The sequence below is a fragment of the Microcaecilia unicolor genome, chromosome 1, assembly GCF_901765095.1.
Source record: "Microcaecilia unicolor chromosome 1, aMicUni1.1, whole genome shotgun sequence".
Classification (NCBI taxonomy): Eukaryota; Metazoa; Chordata; class Amphibia; order Gymnophiona; family Siphonopidae; genus Microcaecilia; species Microcaecilia unicolor.
Window position 1 is genome coordinate 637216841 of NC_044031.1, and position 18412 is coordinate 637235252.

The 18412-nt window shown below is 43.0% G+C and overlaps 1 protein-coding gene across 4 annotated transcripts in view; it reads left to right on the forward strand.

Annotated features, from left to right (window-relative positions):
* Window positions 1–6109: 6109 nt before the first annotated feature.
* The window catches only part of LOC115460506 (membrane-spanning 4-domains subfamily A member 4A-like), a 61563-nt gene continuing 49260 nt past the window's right edge, over window positions 6110–18412 (forward strand). The window contains exons 1-2 of one of the 4 annotated variants that reach the window (XM_030190273.1): window positions 6110–6134; window positions 18229–18400. In XM_030190273.1, the coding sequence (XP_030046133.1) occupies window positions 18239–18400 (162 nt within the window). In that variant the 5' untranslated portion in view covers window positions 6110–6134; window positions 18229–18238. Of the gene's footprint in view, window positions 6135–6350; window positions 6665–7549; window positions 7615–7669; window positions 7738–18228; window positions 18401–18412 lie in introns of those variants that run through there. The other 3 variants (XM_030190271.1, XM_030190272.1, XM_030190274.1) reach the window with 3 other exon arrangements.

Genomic DNA, 18412 nt, shown 5'->3' on the forward strand with positions numbered 1-18412 from the left:
ACCCACTAAAACTGCTCCAGGGTCCTGCATACTGCTGTCATGGAGCTGGGTATTATATTTGAGGCTGGCATAGAGGCTGAAAAAAATATTTTAAAAACCTTTTTTAGAGTGGGAGGGGGTTAGTGACCACTTGGGGAGCAGGGGGAGGTCATCCCCGATTCCCTCCGGTGGTCATCTGGTCATTTAGGGCACATTTTTGTGGCTTGGACGTAAAAAAAAAAGGACCAAGTCGGCCAAGTGTTCGTCAGGGACGCCCTTCTTTTTTCCATTATCAGCCGAGGGCGCCCATGTGTTAAGCATGCCCCAGTCCCGCCTTCGCTATGCTTCTGACACACTCCCATGAACGTTGGTCGTCCCTGCGACGGAAAGCAGTTGGGGATGCCCAAAATCGGCTTTCGTTTATGCCGATTTGGGTGACCCTGGGAGAAGGACGCCCATCTCCCGATTTGTGTCGAAAGATAGGCGCCCTTCTCTTTCGAAAAGAAGCCTGAAAGTTATTCAAGAGGATTGTGGAAAATTGCAAAAGGAGACTTGGCATCCAAATGGCAGATTACGTTTAATGTGAGCAAGTGCAAAGTGATGCATATAGGAAAGAGGAACCCAAACTATAGCTACATGATGCAAAGTTCCACATTAGGAGTCACCGCCCAGGAAAGGGATCTAGGTGTCATCTAGGTGTTATCATTGATGATACATTGAAACCATCTGTTCATTATGCGGTGATGGCTAAGAAAGCCAATAGAATGTTAGGAATTATTATTAGGAAAGGAAATGAAAATGTTATAACACCTTTGTATTGCTCCATGGTGTGACCGCACCTCAAATACTGCATGCAACTCTGGTCACCATACCTCAAAAAAGATATAACAGAATTAGAAAAGGTATAGAGAAGGGCGACAAAAATTATAAAGGGCATGGGACAACTTCCCTATAAGGAAAGTCTAAAGTATCTAGGGCTCTTCAGCTTAGAGATGAGACAGTTGAGGAGAGATAGGATAGAGGTCTATAAAATACTGAGTGGAGTGGATTGGGTAGACGTGATTTGCTTGTTTACTCTTTCCAAAAGTACTAGGACTAGGGGACATGCAAAGAAGCTGCTAAGTAGTAAATTTAAAACAAATCAGAGAAAATATTTTTTCACTCAATGTGTAATTAAACTCTGTAATTCATTGCCAGAGAATATGGTAAAAAGTTAGCTTGGCAGGGTTTAAAAAAGATTTGGATTATTTCTTTAAAGGAAAATACACAAGCAATTATTAAGAAGGACTTGGGAAAATCCACTGTTTATTTCTAGGATAAGTAACATAAACTCTGTTTTGCTGTTCTGGCATCTTGCCAGGTACTTGTGACCTGGATTGGTCACTGTTGGAAACAGGATACTGTGCTTGATGGAACTTTGGTTTGTCCCAGTATGGCAACACTTATGTTCTTAAGTATGGAGGGAGGGAGACATACAGGCAAACAGCTTGTGCACTATAGTAGGAGCGCGAGAGAGAGAGACCTGGGGGGGGGGGGGGGGGGGGGGGGGGGGGGGGGGGGAGTAGAGAGAGAGAGAAAGAGAAAGTACCTGGATAAAGAATGGAGAGAGAGGAACAGACAGAAGACACACATACACACACCTTGGACCAAGGAGGGAGAGAGAGGCCGAAAGAGAAAAAGAGATCCTGGACCAAGGAGGGAGGGTGAGAGAGAGAGAGACTGGATCAAATATGGGGGGGGGGGGGGGGAAGAAAATGAGACACTCCAGACCAAGGGGGGGGGGGAGAGAGATGCCCTTGGACCAGGGAGGGATGGAGATCCTGGACCAAGGAGGGAGATAGACCCTGGACCAAGGAGGGAGAGAGAGAGAAAGAGAGACCCTGGACCAAGAGAGACCCTGGACCAAGGAGAGAGGGAGAAAAAGAAGAGATGCCAGACCATGGGATGGTTAGTGTTGGGGTGCAGGAGGAAGAGAAAAGAGAGAATAGAAAGTGGACATGGGGAGGAACAGGGAGATAGGCAAGATATGCTAGGCATGGAGGAAGCATAGAGACAGGGACACAGAGGTGGATACAAGAGGAAGGATAGCGACAAAGAGGGAGATGCTGGAGAGAGTAAGATAAGGACACAGAGAAGAAGTCCTGGTGCAGGTTGCAGGCAGCCTATGAGTGGCGCTGCCACTGCCCAGGTGAAGACTGCAGCAGACAGGATTTTAAGGTGGGGGGAGAGAACGCACTGCCTGTAAAAAAAAATAAATTTCAGCACCCCCAATCATTTTGAAAAGTTGGCTCCTATGTCGTAGTGATAGGGTGGATCGAATTGGTGGAGGGGTAGCATTGTATATTAACGAGAGCCTTGAATCAAATAGATTGAAAATTCTGCAGGAAACAAAACACTTCTTGGAATCACTGTGGATTAAAATTCCATGTGTAAAGGGGAAAAGGATAGTGATAGGAGTGTACTACCGTCCGCCTGGCCAGGATGAACAGACAGATGCAGAAATGTTAAAGGAAATTAGTGATGCAAACAAACTGGGCAACACAATAACAATGGGTGATTTCAATTACCCCAATATTGACTGGGTAAACGTAACACGGACAGCTTTATGGAGCAGTTGGTGAAAAAAAAAACTTAGAGGAGCTACTGCGAGGGTCAAAAATTTACATCAGGCGTGGATGCTGTTCAAAAACACCATCCTGGAAGCCCAGGCCAAATATATTCTGCATATTAAAAAAGAAGGACGGAGGACCAAACGACAGCCGCTGTGGTTAAAAAGTGAGGTGAAGGAAGCTATTAGAGCTAAAAGAAAATCCTTCAGAAAATGGAAGAAGGAACAGACTGAAAATAATAAGAAATGGCATAAGGAATGTCAAGTCAAATGCAAAGCACTGATAAGGAAGGCTAAGAGGGACTTCGAAAAAAAGATTGCGTTGGAGGCAAAAACACATAGAGGGGCATAATGGAACGGCGCCGGCCAAATAGATGGCTGGCCATCTTCGGGGCCGGCTCCGCAAGGGGGCGGAGCCAACCGTATTTACGAAATACAGTTGGGGCCGGCTAAATCGATCGCCGGGTTTAGAGGAGATGGCCAACTTCGTTTTTCAGCCATAATGGAAACCGGGCCCCCCCATCTCAAACTCAACGAAATGCAAGGCATTTGGTCGTGGGAGGAGCCAGCATTTGTAGTGCACTGGCCCCCCTCACATGCCAGGACACCAACCGGGCACCCTAGGGGGCATGTCTAGAAATTAAAAAATAAAATAAAAATAGCTCCCAGGTGCATAGCTCCCTTACCTTGTGTACTGAGCCCCCCAAATCCCCGCCAAACCCCACTCCCCACAAGTCTACACCATTACCATAGCCCTAAGGGATGAAGGGGGGCACCTACATGTGGGTACAGTGGGTTTTGGGGTTTTTTGGAGGGCTCAATATTAACCACCTCAGATGGAACAGGTAGGGGAGGATGGGCCTGGGTCCACCTGCCTGAAGTGCACTGCACCCACTAAATACTGCTCCAGGGACCTGAATACTGCTGTCAGGGAGCTGGGTATGACATTTCAGGCTGGCATACAGGCTGGCAAAAAACTTTTTTTTTTTTTTTTTTTGGGGTGGGAGGGGGTTGGTGACCACTGGGGGAGTAAGGGGAGGTCATCCCCGTTTCCCTCCGGTGGTCATCTGATCAATTGGGGCACTTTTTTGTGACCAAGTGCAGCCGGCGAAATGCTCGTCTGAGTCGGCCTCTTTTTTCCATTATGGGGTGACGCCAGCTATCTTGTAACCGTGCCCCTGTCCCGCCCCACCCCGTCCCGCCTTCTGTACCCTCCCTTGAAGGTTGGCTGGCTCCGCAACGAAAAGCAGTTGGGGCCGGCTAAAATCGGCTTTCTATTATACTGGTTTGGCCGGGATCAGGAGATCGCCGGCCATCTCCCGATTTGTGTCGCAAGATGGCCGGTGATCTCTTTCAAAAATAAGCTCAATAGTAAATTTTTTCTTAGGTATATTAAAAGCAGGAAACCGGCAAAAGAATCGGTTTGACTGCTAAATGACTAAGGAGTAAAAGGGGCGATCAGGTAAGACAAAGCCGTAGCGGAGAGATTAAATGAATTCTTTGCTTTGGTCTTCACCGAGGAAGATTTGGTGGGATACCGGTGCCAGAAATGGTATTCGAAGCTGATGAGTCGGAGAAACTTAATGAATTCTCTGTAAACCTGGAGGATGTAATGGAGCAGTTCTACAAACTGAAGATTAGCAAATCTCCTGGACCGGATGGTACTCATCCCAGAGTACTGATAGAACTGAAGAATGAGCTTTCGGAGCTATTGTTAGTAATATGTAATTTATCCTTAAAATCGAGCATTGTACTGAAAGATTGGAGGGTGGCCAATGTAACGCCGGTTTTTTAAAAAGGTTACAGAGGAGATCCGGGAAATTATAAACCTGTGAGTCTGACGTCGGTGCCGGGCAAAATGGTAGAGACTATTATTAAGAACAAAATTACAGAGCATATTCAAAAGCATGGATTAATGAGACAAAGTCAACATGGATTTAGTGAAGGGAAATCTTGCCTCACCAATCTACTATATTTCTTTGAAGGGGTGAACAAACATGTGGATAAAGGTGAGCCGGCTGATATTGTGTATTTGGATTTTCAGAAGGTGTCTGACAAAGTACCTCATGAAAGACTCCAGAGGAAATTGGAGAGTCATGGGATAGGAGGTAGTGTTCTATTGTGGATTAAAAACTGGCTGAAAGATAGAAAACAGAGAGTAGGGTTAAATGGTCAGTATTCTCAATGGAGAAGGGTAATTAGTGGGATTCCCCAGGGGTCTGTGCTCAGACCGCTGCTTTTTAACATATTTATAAATGACCTAGAGATGGGAGTAACTAGTGAGGTAATTAAATTTGCTGATGACACAAAGTTATTCAAAGTCATTAAATCGCAGGAGGATTATGAAAAATTACAAGCGGACCTTACGAGACTGGGAGACTGGGCGTCTAAATGGCAGATGGCGTTTAATGTGAGCAAGTGCAAAGTGATGCATGTGGGAAAGAGGAACCCGAATTATAGCTACGTCATGCAAGGTTCCATGTTAGGAATCACCGACCAAGAAAGGGATCTAGGTGTCGTCGTTGATGATACATTGAAACCTTCTGCTCAGTGTGCTGCTACGGCTAAGAAAGCAAATAGAATGTTAGGTATTATTAGGAAAGGAATGGAAAACAAAAATGAGGATTTTATAATGCCTTTGTATCGCTCCATGGTGCGACCGCACCTCGAATATTATGTTCAATTCTGGTCGCCGCACCTCAAAAAAGATATAGTGATATTAGAAAAGGTGCAGAGAAGGGTGACAAAAATGAAAAAAGGGGATGGGACGACTTCCCTATGAGGAAAGGCTAAAGCGGCTAGGGTTCTTCAGCTTGGAGAAAAGGCGGCTGAGGGGAGATATGATAGAGATCTATAAATCAATGAGTGGAGTTGAATGGGTAGATGTGAAGTATCTGTTTACGCTTTCCAAAAATACTAGGACTAGGGGGCATGCGATGAAGCTACAATGTAGTAAATTTAAAACGAATCGTAAAAATATTTCTTCACTCAACATGTAATTAAACTCTGGAATTCGTTGCCAGAGAATGTGGTAAAGGCGGTTAGCTTAGCGGAGTTTTAAAAATGTTTGGACGGCTTCGAAAAGGAAAAGTCCATAGACCTTTATTGAATGGACTTGGGGAAAATTCACTATTTTGGGAATAAACAGTATAAAATGTTTTGTACTTTTTTGGGATCTTGCCAGGTATATTGTGACCTGGATTGGCCACTGTTGGAAACAGGATGCTGGGCTTGATGGACCCTTGGTCTTTCCCAGTATGGCAATACTTATGTACTTATGTTTTTGCATTGCGTTGGGTTTGTTTACTGCAGCTCTGAAAAGGTGTTTTCTTCCCCCCCCCCTCCTTCCTGGTCCCGATGACTTCAGGAGCGATATTAGTTTTTCTACTCGGGGCCCAATCAGTCCTAGATATGCTATTACTTGCCACACATAAATAAATACCACACACCTCCTCGGTGAAAGAAAGGCTGATCTGCGCTATCTCTTGTTTTCTTTCTCTCTGCCTTTTTCACACAGCTCTGCCCATGTGTATGTGATGCTGCTGAGGTGAGTAACTAGTAGGGTTGGTGAGTGAGCGACATGAGGGCTGGCTCCCAGCATTCCCCACCCTTTCCATTTATTTACAAGGCAGATTACTGAATAGTCCAGAAGGTAGTGACAGAAAAACAGAGTAAAAAAGAGTTATTCAGAGAGAAACAGTTATAGTGGCTTCAATAGACAGTGGTTTCTAGAGACAGATAGGTATACAGTGTGTGAGAGAGAGACAGCAGTACATATTATTTTTATTATTATTATTATTATTATTTATTGGGATTTATTACCCATATATAGACAGTGAAGGCGATCTATACAGAGAAGCAAATATAGACAGATATACAGAGAGATGAGAGAGGAGCAGAGAGACAAGTAGGAAAAAAGAACCAAAAGGAAAGGGACAGACAGCTTTAAAGGCAGAGAGGGATGGTAAACAGAAAACTAGACTGAGCAAAGAGAGGTGCAGAACTGTATGAGAGAGAGAACTGAAGAGAATACAGGAAACAAGTGAGAGGAGAAATATTAGAGCTGCACGTCAGAAGGTAAGAAAACTTATGGTTTGAAAAGTAAGAAATGGATCTGTTCACAGGGAAGAAAGTTTTCTAAAGCCTGTGCACATCTCTCTGGAACCTAGATAGAGCCTGGTGCTGAAAGTCTGGTATAATCTGCCCATGGCATTGACCTAAACTTTCACTGTTCACTTGGCTCTCTAGCCAAAGATATGCATTGGGAAAGGGAGTGTTTGGGTGCAGTGTGGATTGGAAAAACTTATGTGTTCAGCAGTGAAATTCAGCCGCTGATGCCTAAATAGCAGGTATACCTTCTACATATGAAACTATACATCTACAGTTGTACATGTTATTTTCATAGTGGCACTTATACATACATTCAGTAACATGAATATGTATATCTTTATATAATATATCTAAATATTAATTAACCAGAAGCTGGCTAAATCTCAAGCTCATGGTTTTTACTGGAATAAATATCCACAGAAATAGAAGATGCTTTTCTTTTCCTGTTTTCAAAGGGAATTTTTGCACATAATTTCCCTTTGAGAATTAATGAAAAATTATTGGGCAAAAGTAGGCACAGACTTTGTATCTACTTCAAAATTGCTCCGATACTGTGGTTCTTATTTAACAGAGGATCTGGCTCTCCTGCTGGCTTCCGCTGTATTAGAGCAGGTCAAGGGGACATTGGTGTGATTCAGACTTCCTCAAGTGTAATTTGCCTGACTTGCATCTGATCTGGGGATAAAACTAGTGACAGAATTCAATAATGCACTGGATAAGTACAAAGGATTCCTATATAGAAAGAGATTGGAATAAAAGAAAATGAACTTTGCACTTTAAACAGGGCACAGATGGGTGTAACCTGCAAGGTTGTTGGGCAGAGTGGGTTGACCACACAGGCCTTTTTCTGAACCTGACAGTATGCAAACCAAGTCCCAGAGAAAGGTGGAGAACAAACACAATATTCGAACCCAAAGGTATGTGATAAAAGTATATTAAAAAGTCAACTTTCTTGAAATAACAAAGGAAATTGTGTTTGTTCTCCAACTTTTTATGGGACTTGATGTATTTTGTGGAGATTTTGTCTTTCTTTTGTATCAGTAAGCAAACCAAGCCCGACTACTATGTAGCAGCTCTCTGGGGAACACTTAGGTGACATCTTTTTGCCGTTACACAGCTGTCAAAGGCCACAGGACAAGTGATTGCTAAGATGATTTTCTGCTTGTTGAGGATATGTAGAAAGTGCATTTCTCATAGATGTCATGATGCAAAGTCATAAGTTCTGCTGCAAAATGGCAGGGTTCATAATTCTCTTAACGCTGGTGATTGTGATGAAAAATAGCCTGACAGCAGTGGGTTGATGTTAGTATTATTATACAGGTGTAAGGACAGTACACCCAGATGAGTCCATATCATTTCCACCAGTAGCTCTTTAAATATCATTGCTGGTAACAGCCAACCTGCAGAACATCAGCAGGACCTCAAGAAGCCGGGCTTCGTGCCAACATCCTTCTGCTGCTTGACTGCAAATCTCTGTCTGCATTAAAATTGCTCTGTCCTGGGGCACCGATAGATCCTTGATCCATTCCTCTGCTTTCCTGCAGTTCCTCCTTTCTGCCCCTTTTACATTCACTCCCTTACCCACGATCTTGCCCAGCAAAGAGTAGCATCCCTCCTGATCCCCCAACCAACACTGCTCTGCACACTTGCTGATCACTCCATAAGCAGGATAACCCCATCTGGCAGGGCCGCCAAGAGGGGGGGCAGGGGCGAAAAATTCCCCAGGGCCCGGCCTCCAAGGTGGGCCTGCCCAGTGCCGGCATAGCTGAGATTGGTATCCTGAGTCATTCTCCTCCTGTGTGCCACAGTGCTGGGTTATCACATTATAGCGTAATGGTTAGTGCAATGGGCTTTGATTCTGACGGCCTGGGTTCAATTCCCACTGCAGCTCCTTGTGATCTTGAGCAAGTCACTAACCCTCCATTACCCCAGGTACAACAGCTTAGATTGTGAGCCCTCTAGGGACAGAGAAAAACCTGCATATAATGTGTACAGTGCTGTGTACATCTACTAGTGCTATATAAATGATTAGTAGTAGTAACTCTACTCTGCTAGCCATAGGTCCGTCTTCCTGCCTCGTCCCGCCTCCTGTGTGAAGTACTCCCTGTTCCACAAACATGGGAGGGGACACAGCAGGAAGAAAGACCTGTGCGGCAGAGCAGAGCTAACATTCAAGTGTGGAGGAGATATAAAGATAACATCATCGGCTTAATTTTCTGACAAAAAGTGATACATTCAATTAATTTAAGGAGATGTTGCCTCAAGAAGCCCCCAGCTCAATTATATTACGAGCTCATGAGGGCTGGACCGCTTCATCATTGGCAACACCCCCACATTCATAGAGCAGCCTATCCCAAACGTATGTTCTAATACTCTTTTTTTCTTTTTGTATTAATTTTTTTCTTTTTTCTAACATATGATGGGCAATCGTAAAGTTAAACATAACAGCTACTTAGCTTTTGCAAGGTCCAATCCTTCTTTAGTTAGTTACATGCTGAACGCGACCAAGACCAACAATGGCCAGCGTTTCGTCACCTGCTTCAGGGTCAAATGGTCTGCGTCTAACTCAGCTGAAGGATCAAACATTTCCAACGGACCCATCATATGTTAGAAAAAAGAAAAAAATTTATACAAAAAGAAAAAAAGAGTATTAGAACATACGTTTGGGATAGGCTGCTCTGTGAATGTGGGGGTGTTGCCAATGATGAAGCGGTCCAGCCCTCATGAGCTCGTAATATAATTGAGCCGGGGGCTTCTTGAGGCAACATCTCCTTAAATTAATTGAATGTATCACTTTTTGTCAGAAAATTAAGCCGATGATGTTATCTTTATATCTCCTCCACACTTGAATATATTATTTGTTAATAGAATTAGAAGGAGATTACCTTCATATTTATTTATTATAATTCACAGGACAAGTAAGCAGGCCCAGGGGAGGTGGACACATGAGGGGAGGCAGCAGTGGCAGTGGGCTCGTGTGGGGGGGGGGGGGGGCAGTGGTGGCGGTGGACCTGGGGGGTGTTTGCCTTGGGCCCGGCTTTGTCTCTCGGTGGCCCTGCATCTGAACAGGCTCCCCCCTCACCTGATTTCACCCCATATATCAAGACCATCCCTACAAATATTACATAAACACAGAGTGGAGTGACATGGAGTACAGGAGTAGCTTAGTGGTTAGAGCACCAGTTCAAATCCCACTGCTGCTCCCTGTGATCTTGAGCAAGTCACTTAACCCTCCTTTGCCTCAGGTACAAAATTAGATTGTGAACCCTCCAGGGACATGGAAATACCCAGTGTAGCTGAATGTAACTCACATTCAGCTATTACTGAAAAAGGTTGATCAAAAATCTAAATTAATTAATAATAATACAATAGTTTCCACTGCTTTGGCTGAAAACAACAGCAAAAAAAAGGCTCAGGAATGTATTTCTTCTTTTTAGCAAGTTTTCAACAAGAAAAACTACAAAAAGCACTTTTCTCTGTTGTTGGCCCCACATTGTGGAATGCTCTTCTGCTGTCTTTGCATCAAATTTCTTCCTTGCCTTTGTTTAGGAAGCAGTCAAAGACTTTGTTGTTTAGTAAGACTTTTTCTGCGTAGCAAGGAGTTTAGACTGTTTTGATCGTTTTGCACTAGTTAAATGCATTTACAGTAATAATTGCATTTTTCATTTGTACAACTTGTCAAGCCTCTTAAGACTTGTTAACTTTAAAGTCTCAATATCTTGAAGTATAACCTTGGCACACCAGCACACACCTGAAGTCTCTTTATTTTCTGAAATTTCCGTTATTGAATACATATAGATAATTTACTCACAGTCAGATGTTCAGAAGTGTTGCCCCAGGGCACAGAGACACCGTAATTCTGAGAGCTGTATCAGTGATTGGAGGTAGAAATCTGAAGAAAGGCAGCTTTATTGCAGAGGTGGGAAAATAGTTGAACAGGTAGAAGTAGCTCAGAGCTGGGTGACTGGAAAGTGCAATATCTTGTTAGGAAGATAAATTCAAGGTTAAAAACCAAGTTCATTCCAAGGAGTTTAGCAAGACAAGTGCTGTCTGAAGCAAGATGGAGAATGCCTCAAGAAGCAAGAGAGGCCAAGAAGGGTTCACACAGGCCCAGAGAGGAGGAGGCAAAGAGACCAATAGGGACAGAGCCTGCCATCAGGTAGCACGGGTGGTCCTAGAGGACAGCCCTCAATTGGAGGGAAAGGTCATCCTGACTGACCTCTCAGGACAGAGGTAGTAAGAATGACCAGGAAATTATAGCAGGTAGACAAAGGAGCCAAGCTTGGCTGAGAAAGAGAAGAGGTCTAGATAACAGCACAGACCAATAATAACAGTCCTTATACAGACAGGCAGGTGTGGCTGCATTACCTGTGAGACTACATTACACACAATGCATTGCTCATATATCTTTGCAGTGAGGAATGCAGCAGTAAAAAAATCCTTAGAAGTGAGAATAACAGTAAAGGCATTAAACACATTTTAGGGTCACACTATAAACTAGTGCAAGGTTGTCGGAGGACAGAACACAACTAGTTTGCATTTTAATTTTATCTTTTCATGATTTTAGAATTTTATATAATGCCTATTTGTTTTAATGATGTTTATGATCATGATTATGTTTGTTTTATTGCAACCAGCTCAAATGTTACAATGTGCAGGCTATAAATTTTGTTAAATAAAAATGCATTAAATACTTGACATTTAAACTGACCTATTAGACCTGTACAAACAGACTGAGATTTCTTGTAGACTGACAGCTGGTGAAATTCACCAGAGAAGCCTATTCACGCCTCTTGCCTCTGCTAAGTCACATTTCATCACATCTGGACTCTTTACAACTGGTCTCAACATTTACACCACACCCATCCCAGCTCCAGCTCTAGCCAAAACATGGACCCAACTGTCTGTCTCTCAATCCCTCTCTCCTTCCTATCCTCAGTCATCATTCTTGTTTTTTTTATTTTTATTTTACTTAATCATAATACATGAAGCATAATCTTGAATTATAACAATATATTTCATCTCTAAGGAAAGAAACAACCACACTATACAATAAAGAGGTAATATAGACATATAATTTTTTTTAACAGAAATGTTGGTTAGGTTCTAAGGCAAAGGTAGCCTTAGTTATTACAGGTTGAGAATTCTGTTAAATTCAGACTTCCAGATTCTGCTCCCCTATCAACTAGCCTAGGTTCCCGTCCTCCCCCTCTAAAATAGTATGCTGCAAAATTTCATTGAGATACTTTTTCAACATTTCTACTGATGACATTAGTGGTAATTTCAGAAAGTTCAAAAAGTGAAGATTTAACCATCTCTCATAGTTCTCCAGCACCTCTAATTTCTCTGAGTTACCTCACTGGTTGCATATTAGAGACAGTTTAATAATTCTTTACCCCTCTCCTACCTTCCCTGTATTTAGCCATCAATTCTTCTGAAGTTGCACTAAAGATAGAGATTGTTCTTCCTCATTTAAAGTGTCTTGAACCCTATGTAAATCCCTTCTCCTTCCACATTTTGAATACTGTCTGATATACTTCATCAGGGGAACCAGCATTGCCATGAATTGGCAATAGTAGACTGCCCACCCAGTGTAATGGTCTCACCAAACAGAGCCACACTCATCTGACCGCCTTCGGTTCCATGTAGTTGGTATACAATAAAGAGACTCCCTGAAGTCCTCTCTATACTATGAACCCTAAATTCAATGGAGCTATGAGCGTCTGTTGAATTAGTAATGACATAAAATGAAAAGTGCTATTAACCTAATCTACAACAGATCTCAAATTATCAACTAAGTTATAGAGCCTGATATCTAAGAAACTCAAACCCACTTTTGTCTGGGTATTATCATAATCTTTAGGGATATACATATCTTATTCCCTCAACATAGGAACTTTTGTAGCCCTTCCTGTAGTTTCAACAGGTCCTATCTCCCTATAAACATTGGAAATAACTGCAGCCCATAGACTCCTCTGGGGACCAGAATTATATAATAAAGACAACCCCTTTGGAGTAACAAACTATCACTAAAGATAATATTCAAAAGACAAAATTCATTAAATAAATACCAAGAGTTCCATCCACTTAAGGTTCCTGAAATCTAATTTATTAAATAAAATGAAACCTCAAATCTTCTGATATGGGAATGCTGAAAGCTTTTTAAACACACTATCCTCCAAGGAGTCCTGTTGATATCATTGGCTTCTGAGAAGAGGAAAAAAAGAATCGGTGGAAAAGACTCCCAATAATGGAGAAAAATAACTGATTCAAAAAAAATCCTCAATCTCAAATCTAAAACTGGAATCCTAAAATGGATGAGCCTTGATATATCATGAAAGGGTTCTATAAAAGAAAAAGAAAAATTGCAAGAAGCGGAGAAGCATGCATGCCAAGAATGAACAAAAATGAGACGTCAGTAAAGAGCAGCAGCTTTGGAACTGCTCCTGTCTGCAACTGAAAAATCTCCATAGTTTCAAACACCATCTGTCTTCCAAAGAACATACTAGAGATCTCAAATGACACAAATCCAGCAGTGCACTGCTATCCAACTGTTCATCCTCAACAAGGCTGCCTTGTTTCACGATATACTTGGCTTCATATAAGTGTGTCATAGCTGGAATGTAAGTTCCCAAGTACCAAAGTAGCCCATCTGTCCATCTCAATGAAAAGGGCCCTCCAACATCTACGTGCTTGACAGATAGCCATAGCTTATGCCCTTTGTCGGTACTGCTGAAAAGTATCAAGAGCCAAAGGGAAGGTCTCCTCAGGGTCATCCACAAAAGCCAAGTGCTTTATCTGCGCTGACCCATTACTTACCCCCTTCAGTTTCTCATTAACTTCAAACTAATATAGTAATGGCTTGAAAGGTAATATAAAAAGGAGCAGGGAGAGGGGACATCTGTGCCACATTCCTCTTCCTAAAGGGAAATAGTCTTGTTCACCCATGCCACTGCAGATGGGTTATTATACAGTGTTTGCTACAAAAAAAGGGAAAGGGAGATGGGACTTGATATAGCACCTTTCTGTGGTTTTTGCAACTACATTCAAAGTGGTTTACGTGGAGGGGCATAATTGAATGAAAATGTCTATCTCCATGGGCGTTTATCTCCGAGAACGGGTCCGTGAAGGGGCGGACTGAACCGTATGTTCGAAAAAAAAATAGACGCCCATGTTTTATTTGACAATTTGTGAGCTGGGCGTTTTTGTTTTTCAGTGGTAATGGAAAATGAAAGCGCCCAGCTCAAAAACGAATAAATCCAAGGCATTTGTTCGTGGGAGGGGCCAGGATTCATAATGCATTGGTCCCCCTCACATGCCAGGACACCAACCGGGCACCCTAGGGGGCACTTTTACAAAAAAAAAAAAAAAAGGTAAAAGAGCTCCCAGGTGCATAGCACCCTTCCCTTGGGTGTTGAGCCCCCCAAATCCCCCTCAAAACCCACTGCCCACAAGTCTACACCATTACTTTAGCCCTAAGGGGTGAAGGGGGGGCACCTACATGTGGGTACAGTGGGTTTGGGGGGGTTGGACGACTAAGCATTAAGCAGCACAATTGTAACAGGTAGGGGGGGATGGGCCTGGGTCCACCTGCCTGAAGTCCACTGCACCCCCTAACAACTGCTCCAGGGACCTGCATACTGCTGCCAGGGAGGTGGGTATGACATTTGAGGGTGAAAATAAAAAGTTGTGAAACATCATTTTTTTGTGGTGGGAGGGGGTTAGTGACCACTGGGGGAGTCAGGGGAGGTCATCCCCGATTCCCTCTGGGGTAATCTGGTCATTTAGGGCACTTTTTGGGGCCTTATTCGTGGAAAAAACAGGGTCCAGGAAAAGTGCCCTAAATTCTAGCTACAAACGCATACTTTTTTTCCATTATCGGCGAAAGGCGTCCATCTCTCCTCGGCCGATAACCACGCCCCAGTTCCACCTTCGCCACGCCTCCGACACGCCCCCCGTCAACTTTGTATGCTTCCGCGATGGAGTGCAGTTGAAAACGTCCAAAATCGGCTTTCCATTATACCGATTTATTCGTTTTTGTGAGATAAACGTCTATCTCCCGATTTGGGTCGAAATCTAGGCGTTTTTCTCTTTCAATTATAAGGTGGATAGTATATTCAGATACATATTTGTACCAGGGGCAGTGGATGGTTAAGTGACTTGCCCAGAGTCACAAGGTGCTGCAGTGGGTTAATTGAACTTGGTCCCCCAGGATCAAGGTCCACTGCACTAATCACTAGGCTACTCCTTGCCTGCCCTTGCAGAGCAGCAATGCGGCCGTGCAGGCTTCTGTTTCTGTGAGTCAGCTGTGATGGAGGTCAGGGGAGAGGAGGGTCACTGTTGGACATGGGTGGATGGAGGGCAGGGGAAAGGAGGGTCACTGGGTATGGGTGCATGCAGGGCGAGGGAGAGGAGGGTCACTGCTGGACATGGGTAGATGGAGGGCAGGGGAGAGGAGAGTCACTGCTGGACATGGGTGGATGGAGGGCAGGGGAAAGTAGGGTCATTGGGAATGGGTGCATGCAGGGCAGGAGAGAGGAGGGTCGCTGGGTATGGATGCATGCAGGGCAGGGGGAGGGAAGGGTCGCTGGACATGGGTGGATGGAGGGCAGGGGGAGAGAAGGGTCACTGGACATGGGTGGATGGAGGGCAGGGGAGAGGAGGGGAGAGAGAAGAAATGCTGGACTTGGATGGAGGGGAGGGAAGAGTGAGGAAGGAGATGAAATGAGGGGAAAGGAAGAGAGGAGAAAAACTGCACATGGATGAAGAAAATAGGCAGAAGCTGAGGACCAGAAATGAAGAAGAAAGGAGAAAAGGAAAGAAATAAATGGAAAGGAAGCCCTGGAAACGGAGTTAAGAGGACAGATAGCAGCAGAATCGGATACTGGGCCAGCATGATCAGAAAAACAGTCACCAGATAACAAAGGTAGAAAAAAAATCATTTTATTTTCATTATAGTGTTTGGAATATGTTCACTTTGAGAATCAGTTGCTCAACATTAAAAGTTTATATTTATTTACTTATTTATGGCATTTTATCGCACATTAAACATGAATTAGATTGGAACCTGGGATCATTTAATTTTTTTTCCTGGAGGAATGCATTGCCCCCCCCCCCCCCAGGCTCTCTCCCCGGCTATAGCCAGCTCTGCAATTTGGGGGGGGGGGGGGGCGCAGAGGGGGACCGGGGAGAGAGCCTTTTGTTAAACATTTACCAGCACACCACTGGTTAAGTGACTTGCCCAGGGTCAAAAGGAGCTGCAGTGGGAGTTGAACCCAGCTCCCCAGGATCAAAGTCCACTGCACTAACCACTAGGCCACTCCTTCACTCCTAAAATTGTCCATTACCACAAAAAGGAAGGACCACTCTACCCAGTCAAATGCCTTTTCTGCATCAAAGCTCACTGCCAAAGCAGGTAATGCATGATTGCTACAATACTTTATACCAGTAATTAGCTTTTGGACCTTTACTACGGTTTGCTTGCCTCATACAAATCCTACTTATTTATCTCCTTCTATTTGAGGGAATTCTTTAGCTGATCACTCTGCCAAATGTTTAACAAACACGTTTAAATCCACATTTATGAGTGAAATAGTTCTGTACAACTTCAGTAATGAGTGGTCCTTCCCTGGCTTTGGGATTAGGGTTATCAGGGCTTGATTTGCTATTTCTGGGAATGCCTGCCTCCCTACTGCCAAAGTAAAATAAGCTTCTTGCATGCCTATCACTTTATGTTGCAGGAACTTATAGAAACCCGCACTAAATCCATCCAACCTGGGGCCTTGTAATATTTAAGGGACTTTTATGCCTGTTGTATTTCATTATCCGATATTGGAGCATTTAATTTTTCTAAAGCTTCACAAGTGAGCTTTTGCAATTTCAGGGAGACCAAATAGTCCCCTATATCTTGTGACCCAATTGGTTAATAGACAGAAAACAGATGGTAGGAATAAATGGCCATTTTTCTCAGTGGAGGAGGGTGAAAAGTGGAGTGCCGCAGGATCTGTACAGGGACTGGTGCTATTTAACATATTTATAAATGATCTGGTAATCGGATAGATGAGTGAGGTGAATAAATTTGCAGATGACATAAAACTATTCAAAGTTGTCAAAACACATTTGGATTGTGATAAACTGCAGGAAAATCTTAGGAAACTGGAAGACTGGACACCAAATGACAGATGAAATTGAATGTAGACAAATGCAAAATGATGAACATTGGGAAGAATAATCCAAATCAGAGTTATCTGATGCTAGGAGTCATTGTAGACAATATGCTGAAATCTTCTGCCCAGTATGCGGCGGCGGACAAAAAAGCAAACAGGATGCTAAGAATTATTAGGAAAGAGTTGCAAAATAAGACCAAAATATCACCTCATGATGCGACCTCACCTTGAGTATTGTGTTCAATTCTGGTCGCCGTATCACAAAAAAGATATAGCAGAGTTAGAAAAGGTTCAAAGAAGAGAGATGAGGGGATGGAACTGCTCCCATATGAGGAAGGGCTAAAGAGGTTAGGGCTCTTCAGCTTGGAAAAGAGATGGCTGATTAGAGATATGATTGAGGTCTACAAAATCCTGAGTGGTGTGGAGCGGGTGGAGGTGAATCGATTCTTATTATTTTTGAATGAGTGAAAAATCATTCAAACATAATAAGACCAGGGGACACTCAATGAAATTGTATGGAAATACATTTAAAACAAATAGGAGGAAATATTTTTCACTCAAAGAATAGTTAAGCTCTGGATGTGACCTGGATTGGCCACTGCTGGAAGCAGGATACTGGGCTAGATGGACCATTGATCTGACCAGTATGGCTATTCTTATGCTCTTATGTACCTGTCCCAGAGATGGATTTCAAGGATGACAATGCAGAGCAACTGAAAGAAATCTCTGTAAACTTGGAAGATGTATTTAACCAAATTGACAAATTAAAGAGTAGTAAATCACATGGACCAGATGATATATACCCTAGGGTACTGAAAGAACTCAAATATAAAATGGAAGATCTGCTGTTAGTGATCTTTAACCTGTCATTAAAATTGCCTGTTTACCTGAATATTGTAGGGTGGTCAATGTAACACTAATTTTTAAAAAGGAATCCAGTGGTGATCGGGAAAATTACAGATGAGTAAGTCTGATGTGAGTGGTAGATAAAATAGTGGAAACTATTATAAAGAATAAAATCATTGGACACATAGACAAACATGGTTTAATGGGACAGAGTCAACATTGATTCAGCTATGGGAAGTCTTGCCTCATCAATTTGCTTCATTTTTTTGAATGTGTGGATAAACATGTGAATAAAGGTGAGCTGGTTGATGTAGTGTATCTAGATGTTCAGAAAGCATTTGACAAAGTCCCTCATGAGAGACCCCTTACAAAATTAAAGAGTCATGGAGTAGGAGGCAATGTTCTATTGTGGATTAAGAATTGGTTACATAGATGTAATAGCCAAGATGGTGTACAATCATAAAATAGATATGATGGAAATACATAGCCATCCTTTTGTTGCTTTTGTGTTTTCTGTAGATTGTGAGCAATGAATCCTCAGATAGCTGGAGCCAATGGGGTTCTCACTCAGGTTATCCCACCAAATGGCCAACAAGTCATACAGACAAGGACCAATGTTCTTCAAAATACCCAAGGCCAAGTCCCAAAGGCTCTGCAGCAATTCTTCAAAGGGGAACCGAAGGCTCTAGGTGTAAGTTTACTC